Raw genomic sequence first — 8,214 nt, forward strand, 5'->3', positions numbered from 1 at the left:
GTGTTAACAAAATCCCAGCTCTTTTAAGCTGAGCCGCACTTCACAGCCGCCCTCGGGCTCAAGCTCTTTCCCCGCCGTTTCCTTGAGTCGGCGCCGTGCTGTTTTACCTGAAGAGTTCTGTTTTCATGCCTCAGCAGACCATTGGCCTGCAGAATACATTAGTTATACCACGTCATACTTGCATTAGACAAATCGCAGGTTTGCTTCTTGGGCACCCAGCGCCAAGAGGACCTGAAAGGAAACACCTGATTGTATTGGTGTCTGTCCTTTAAGCAGTTGTCACCTTTCTGACTGATTATGAACAATTTCCTTCTCTGTTGGAATCCTAGCTAAATAGATTGAATTCTGATTGATTTCTATCTCGGAAAGAGGAGAGATTTAAAGTCTTTTTTAATTGGGTATTTGGTGTGCGCTGATCCAAACGGCATCCGCTTCCCACGGGATCTTTTATGGGCCAATAATGCCGGTGTGCTGCTCTCGTCTCCCGTCTCTCCAGGCAAGGCCATAACCCTGCATTTGCTTTGAGTGCTTTTCTATTATGCATCGATAGTGGAGCATCAATCAATAAGAAGAAACACAAACCCCTGCAAAACCAAATTCTAAAGTGTAAAATACCTCTTAATCCCGGGGCTTTCAAACAGCTTAACCTGTGTGCTTTTTATTCTTGTAGCCGGGCCCGATCTTTAAGGACGACGCGGTGCCCCAGCCTTCAGGACATGGGAGGCTAATGGCAGATATACCAGGAACACGGGGAAGTTTCCGGGCCATCCTCGGTCATTTAGGGTTAATGGGGGCCAATGGAGAACTTTCAGAATTCTCGCGATCCCATACGATAGACTTCATTAAGACCAGGATTGTTATTTTTCTTCTTGAGTGACTTTGTTGTAAATAAGGAAACGTTTTATTTATTTTTTTTTTATGAAATATTCTCAAATATATTACGTTTCTTAAAAAATATTGGGAATGAAATTGTTTTAAAGCTCTTAAAAGTGTGTACCAATATTTTCACCCAACAGCTACTTTATTAGGTATAAGCCTACCTGCCTAGTTCTGAGTAGGACCCTCGGGTGTCTATGGGAATGCCTGAATTCTTCAAGTACAGGAAATGTCCAAGCCGCAGTAAAGTTTGTTCCATGACGTTTTTGCACTTGAAGTCTTCCTGTTGACTCTGACTAGTCTGACATTCCCTTCTGCCAGCTCTCATTAACAGTTTTCCACCTTCATAACTGCCATTCCGTATCTTTTTTTGTTTATCACATGGTTCTCTATAAACTCCAACTCCGGTCCTGGAGAACTACCGTCCCCCAGGTTTTCTATCCTACCTGACTTCTGAAGAGCCACACCTTTTCCTGAGAACAGGTGTGGCTCTTCAGAAGTCAGGTAGGATAGAAAACCTGGTGGATGGTAGTTCTCCAGTACCGGAGTTGGAGATTCCTGCTCTAGACAATCATCCATCCATTTTCCAAACCGCTTATCCTACTGGGTCGCGGGGGGTCCGGAGCCTATCCCGGAAGTAATGGGCACGAGGCAGGGAACAACCCAGGATGGGGGGCCAGCCCATCGCAGGGCACACTCACACACCATTCACAATTCACCATTCACATGCATTTCTATGGGCAATTTAGTAACTCCAATTAGCCTCAGCATGTTTTTGGACTGTGGGGGGAACCGGAGTTCTAGACAATCCAGTGCAAGAAAATCCCAGGATGGCGGCTGCTGCTGGAATGTTGGAAATTGAATCCCAGCTCCTGGGAGGGAGCAAAAATGTGGACTGTCTGGGAGGGAGCAAAAATATAGACCATCTGGGGATCCTTGAGGCCCAGGTTGAGAAACACTGATTCATAGGAAATGTTGATCTCCCAAAAACTGCTGGATGGTTTGATTTCAATTTTAAGTAAGAAAGGACCTCAGCCAGCCACGATGAACAAATGAGCAAAATACAAATATATCTATTTACATTTATCCTCTTTCCTACTAAATGATTCCCGCTGAAATAATACATAAGAGAAAGATCTGTCACTTGGAATGAAGCTAAGTACAGAAATTATGTTGTATTCAGCTGCTTTTGAAATCTTCACCTAAAAACAGGGATCAGAGTCTTTCTGTTGTGCATCTTTAATATGAATATCCGCTTGCCTCGCTGCCGTAGTCTTCATCGTCTTCATCGTCCGAGAGGCTATGACTTCCAGGATTCTGCTGCTGCTGTTCCAGCGGAGAATCTGCGATATCGACCCACTGCATTAATACAGCGAAAAAGCACCACCGATGTACGGTCTGCGTCACTCTCCGTGTCAAACTGTGGCGCAGGAGGTGAAATATTTAACACGTAGACTGCAGCTGCTAATTCGAGGTGCTAATGATTTTCTGGATAATAATTAACTCCATATTCTGAAGTAAAACAGCTGAATTTATGGATACGAATTATGGGTGAGTTTAGACAGAACGGTTAGTAGGCTACTATCCAAGCTGTATGGTTATGCAAAGCACGCTCGGATGTCACCGCGATACCGTCAAGAGGTCATTCCCAAACGACTTCGCTATAGGCAGGAACAGATTATGGGTTGTGTGGGCCCCTGGGCAAAACGTTCGCGAGGGCCCCCTCCACCACCACCACAACCACCACAATTCAAGGGCCCTTGGCAGCCAAACGCCCTCCCTATAGGGTCAGGGGCCCTTGTAGGCAGAGGATCAAAGAATGTAGGCCCTCTAAAATAGACAAGTGAAAATACATTGTTGATAAGCTTTGCAAATTGTTTTGGGTTAGGGGCCCCACGGGCCCCCTGCACCCCAAGGGCCCCTGGGCAGCGGCCCCGCTGGCCCGGTCCGTAATCCGTCCCTGGCTATAAGTAGCTCTCCGAATTATTAATGACCACCTAATTCAGGTGCTATTCGCATAATTCCGAAATTATTCAAATTCATTCTTAAGAAATGTCGACGGCACAGTTTTATATAAGTACCCGTCCAGTTTCCGTGACAGAACTCGGCCTATGGTGGGAAGCACGTGGTACACGATACGGATGTTTAAGGCCCTAACAATGATTCACCAGGCGGGACTCAAACCTTGCTGGGGTAAAGGTACAGTATCGCCCACTAAGCCACTTTATTAATAAGAAACAAAGTACAGAAATAACGGCAATTCAGCTGTAAGACAGCAGGAACAAGAACAAGAATTTAGCAGACGCTATGGACTGTTTTATAAATGGCTAAATAATGTTTGGGGTTTAAGTCCATCGCGACTGTTCTGCTTAAACAAATCAATGGCTATTTGCGCTAAGTGCACCTAAAAGTGCTGCCGAAATGGACACATTCCCACTCTTTCCGACTCGCTCCCATTTCCTGAACACAAACACATATAACTGGAAAAAAATAAATAGAAAAATTAAACTGTCTTCCACCACATTCCTCTGCTGCAACTGAGGATAATATGAAGCCAAAAGGCCTAGACTCTGCCTAGAGTCGCCTTTCATGTCCTCCAGCCCGACAGACAACTAATAGTCCCAATTCCGGGAAAACCAACGAGAAAAATCCTATCCCTCCAATAATTGGGAGAAGCGGGAAGCCCCAGAGGAGAAGATAGCGTGGATCGACAGAAGACATCCATGATTCTGCCTGCCACATAATACACACATCCAGCCCTGCCCGTCTAATCTACCATCATCCTCCATCTCCCGTGACTGTCTGTCAACACTAATGCACCTTTCCGATTCAGAAAAAGGGGAGCCCTAGGCGGAGTAAGGTTATCGCCGTGAAATTTCTCGGAATGCCAAGTTCACCTCTGCTCGAGTTCAGATGATATGGCGCGATAAAGGGATCGATTGGCGTTCACCGTTGATACGAATGCCGTCTCTCCGCATCTTAGACTATCGGAGGCTACAGTTAATGTATTTGTTGATACCGACTGCCTCCATCAGTTGATGGAAAAGCACAGTTGTGGGCACTTATGTCCAAAAGCCCTTTTTACGGAAAAGCTTTAGTATGAGGAAGAGCGACAGTAGGGAAGAGCAGATATATCACCGCTGTCTGTTTGCGTCGATTTAAAGACGGGCCGAGTGTTTGCCGGAGTAGATGATGTACAGGTGGAGATGCACCTGAAGCAGGTGAACTGGCTGCTGTCTCCTCCACTGTTATGTTTGAATTTAGAGGTTTTATTTCAGCTTTACTTTGAGGCAAGTACAAAGCAGCAGCCCTTAGCCGTTTTGCTAATTGCCCCTTTGTATGTTAAAAATCCAGCACTCTGGGGAGGTTCTCAAGAAGATCTCCATTAACCGGACGAGCGGTCTGTTTGCAGAGGGAGGGGTGGCGCCCTGCCGGCCCCTGACCTTCACTTATAGACTCCCTGAATTGCATGAGGAGCAACTTCCTGGCATTAGGCCTGGTGGACGCACCTCTGTCCAGAACCTGCAATCGGGCGGAGGCGGACACCTCCCCGAATGGACTCCTGGCGGTGCAGGTGTACACCCCCTGGTCCGCCCGCCGGATGGTCTGGATCTGGAGCCAGCCGGTCAGTTCGAAGCGGCGGGGGCCTCCGTGAGCCTGGCGTTTGGGCAAGAGATGGGATTGTAGAGCCGCTTTTAGTTAGTGCCTCATTTCTGAGTTGGGTTACAGACTGTTGTGTCTGAATGGGGGATGCTGATAAGGGTCATGTGACATATGTGTGGCTGTAGTACTCATTCAAAGTGTGTCTAAATGTGTCTAAACTCTCTAGTTCCCTCCAAACACACTAAAAAACAGTTCATAGAATTTTTTTTTTAGAAAAGTTTCCCTTTTGCCAGGTGAAAAATTACCTATTGAAACTTGGGCTGAAATATTCATATAGAAATATTCTCATCTGTCAATCTTTCAAGCGCTTATCCTGGAGAGAGCTGCCCGGAGTGTCTCCCAGGCGACAGAGGGCACGAGGCTGGGAGATGCCCAGTCCATCGGAGGCCTGTGAGATATCTTAGGGACACCACTTCGCCCTAACTGCATGCTTTTGCACTGCAGAGGGTAACTTGCCAGTGAAACGAAGAACCTTCCAGCTTTACATACACAGAGATGTTGTAATGAAACCCTCTACATCCTCTGACTGTTTCACATTGAGGCTGTCAATTAAAACGTTATGAATATACATTATTACTATTAGTATATTATACCTGCACCACCATGTTGGAGTCATCGGCAGGCAGGAAGACACTGTTCCCCTCCTTCCTCCATTCAACCACAGCCATTGGGTAAGATAAGACTTCACAGCTGAAGATGATGTCACTTCCTTCCATATCGATGACATCACGAGGTGGACTAACAATAACTGGCTCTGGAAAAAAACGACAAACATTCTCCTTTCATTGATTAATGCAAAATGATTGTGGTACCTCTGCGACCAGGAGTCAGGGACTGCATTATTACAAACAAAATTTATGCAAATAAATTGTTTACCATGTGAAATAAATAGAGTATATTGAAACGTAGCTCAGGATAAATACACGGTGTATCCATCCTGGGCTGCTCATCTGGAATTTTCATGGTGAGTTAATGGGCTTGTGGTTCAGCAAAGTCCAGGGTCTATTTTTAATCCCAGTCCAGCCCTGACTGTGTCTTAATTTGTAATAAAAATAAAAAATGAACATGAATAAAATATTACCGATTCCACCGTACTGTACCGTAGAACTAACTAAAAACTGACAGCTATTTTTAAGTAAATTTCTATATGGGTTCCAAGCATTCTAGTCCACAGGAATAGCAGAACAAAACCACCAATAGCCTGAATCAACCAGGCATTCCTACCATATCAACCGGCAGGGAGGAACGAAACAGCTACCTTCCAGCTAACCTAACCCTAACCCTAACCTAACCTTAACCCTAACCCTAACCCTCAGCTAGGAGGCTTGATATTTACACAGCATTCACGTTCATTTCCATCCAATTCTGTGAGAAGAGGATGAAGGCTTCATGTTTGGTCACACCTCCTACACCACAGGAATCCTCCCATGAGCAGAACTAACGCTCATGTCCTATCTGACGACATCCATCCATCCATCCCTCCATCCACCTATTTTCTGAAACCCGCTGGTCCTACTCAGGGTCGCGGGAGGGTGCGGGTCCTATCTCAGAGGCTTATGAGTGCAAGGCAGGGAATAAACCGAGGGTGGGGCACCAACTATCTGACAACAGATGAAGTTTCACAGTACTGACCCCGCAAATAAGTGCTGTAAGTCCTTGATATTTTAAAAGACACGAACGATACACCGGATCACAGGGGAGCATTATGCAAGCCCACGTTCTGTGCAAATTATATCCATATATGCCTTGCTGGCAGTTTCTGCTGATGAGTGCAAGATCGTCATTAACGGTTACTTTTAAACAATCATCTCGTTAAGGGATACTGCTGAGGTCAGTCGCTCCATTACTCTGGGGGGTTTTTCAACCGGGGGGGGGGGGGGGGGGAGTTACAGGGAGTTAAGAAAATTAAACCAAAACCACAAAGTAGCAGCCATTGCCCCCACCCTCAAAGCCTCCTTTGCACCAAGGTAACTAATTAATTCATTCATTAATTAAGTGACAGTATTTCCTTAGTAATTTCCTTACTGTAGCTTAAATTACAGTCACAGATCTGAGCTAAGCACTCAGCCTGCCACTGTGTAGAGAATATGATTGATTCCTTGCCAGTGAGTGTGAAATCAAGAGTGTCACACCAGTGGGGACAGACTTACTGGCCTTGCAAGGTCCGTGGTGAGCCACCAACAGTTTGCCGTCACCACCCAGCCGGTACTGGGCGGCCCGGAGCTGGCACACGTTCTTGTAGGTCCTCTGATCGGATCCACACAGCACCTCCTGCCGACCGCACACACACTGGGCGTTGGGAGTTTTCCCGGAGATGGGGTTCCGTGGAGGAGTGCGGCAACGCAGGCCCTCTGCGCAGCGGCCATAGAAGGTTCTGGAAGCGGTCGCCGGGTCGCACAGTTGCCCCTCACCGTTGCCACACTCCCAGCAGCAGCCACAGGCATCCCGCGCCCGTCCAGCCAGGCAACGCAAGCTTGGAAGGCACCACTCAGGTCGGCATTCCGGGCAGGTACCCTGCCGGCCCAAGGCCCGCTGCCATTCCGTGTGCCGGAACCCGTGGGTAGGCCGTGCCTCCGCCAGCGGGATGAGTAATAGCACCAACAGCACCACCACACTCTCCATCGACAACACGTCTACAGATGCACCAAATAAAGGACACACAGGGGCCACAGATCGCAAAGCTCCAACGTGATGAGACCCCCAAAGCTGATTTTTCTTGACTCTTCTCCCTTTGAGTCAGCGACTATGAGTCTTGCAAGAGAGTCTGCGTGAGACTCCGCAGAAGATGATTCCAACTACTCAACAGTCTTCTGTCAAATCCTTGGTCATCTGTTGGCTTCTTTGCTCAAGCTCTTGTCAGCTATCCCTCCTTGATACCTGCCCCTTCAAGAAAGTCAGGCGTTGTTAACTGGGGTAGGGAAAATCCCACAAGGCTTTCCAACCCCTGTGCAGCAGAGCCTTCCAAAGAATTAACCCAAGCTTAAATTGTGGGGTGTTAATGATGGTGGTGCATGGGAGGAGCCAAGCCACTGTGCCATCCAATGAGAGCCATTTGACCTGCTGGTCTTTTTGGAACTCATTCATGCCACCCATTGGGCCATGAGGAACCGTCAAATAAACAAATGGCCTCCTGGAGGCCTAGTTGACAGCCACACTTTTGTATTACCCTGCAATGACTGGTTCTCACCTCCATTTTCACATATTGAAGTGTCAAGCTTCCGTGCTGTAAGACGCTTTGCAACCTAGGTAACACATTGTACTTGATACTTGTAGAGGCAGCACAGATGTTGTGGAGCTGCAGACAAAGGTGGAAGATTCAGGTCCAGAAAGTACAAATCCAAGATTTTCTTTCAAGCAACCAGTTGAGTTACTCTGTGACTGTGACTCTTTATAGTCAACTGGTTGGTTGAAACAAAATCTTGGATTTGTACTTTCTGGACCTGAACTTTCCACCTCTGGCTGCAGACTCAACAAAGGTTTTATGACTAACTTACTTCACGCTCAGTTCCGAACTTAATAGTAAAACCAGCCATGCGCTGAGTTTAATATTCTGGCACTGGCAATTTTAAACAGACGCCTCAGGGTGAAATACTGTTTTCTTTGTATCTGCAATTCATTTATGTCCAGGGTTATCATCTGCTCTGTCTCAGGAAACATCTCCCTCGTTCGAGATCC

At 46.8% G+C, this 8,214-nt stretch overlaps 1 protein-coding gene across 1 annotated transcript; it reads right to left on the reverse strand.

The window, feature by feature from the left end:
- Positions 1-2,115: 2,115 nt before the first annotated feature.
- kazald2 (Kazal-type serine peptidase inhibitor domain 2) lies at positions 2,116-7,161 on the reverse strand. The gene is made up of 4 exons (XM_048971640.1): positions 6,690-7,161; positions 5,133-5,293; positions 4,320-4,533; positions 2,116-2,219 (listed from the first exon to the last, which is right to left on the reverse strand). Exons 1-4 carry the CDS (start codon positions 7,159-7,161, stop codon positions 2,116-2,118), a joined length of 951 nt encoding a protein of 316 aa, XP_048827597.1.
- Between the last annotated feature and the right edge of the window lie 1,053 nt (positions 7,162-8,214).

The sequence above is a fragment of the Brienomyrus brachyistius genome, chromosome 12, assembly GCF_023856365.1.
Source record: "Brienomyrus brachyistius isolate T26 chromosome 12, BBRACH_0.4, whole genome shotgun sequence".
Classification (NCBI taxonomy): Eukaryota; Metazoa; Chordata; class Actinopteri; order Osteoglossiformes; family Mormyridae; genus Brienomyrus; species Brienomyrus brachyistius.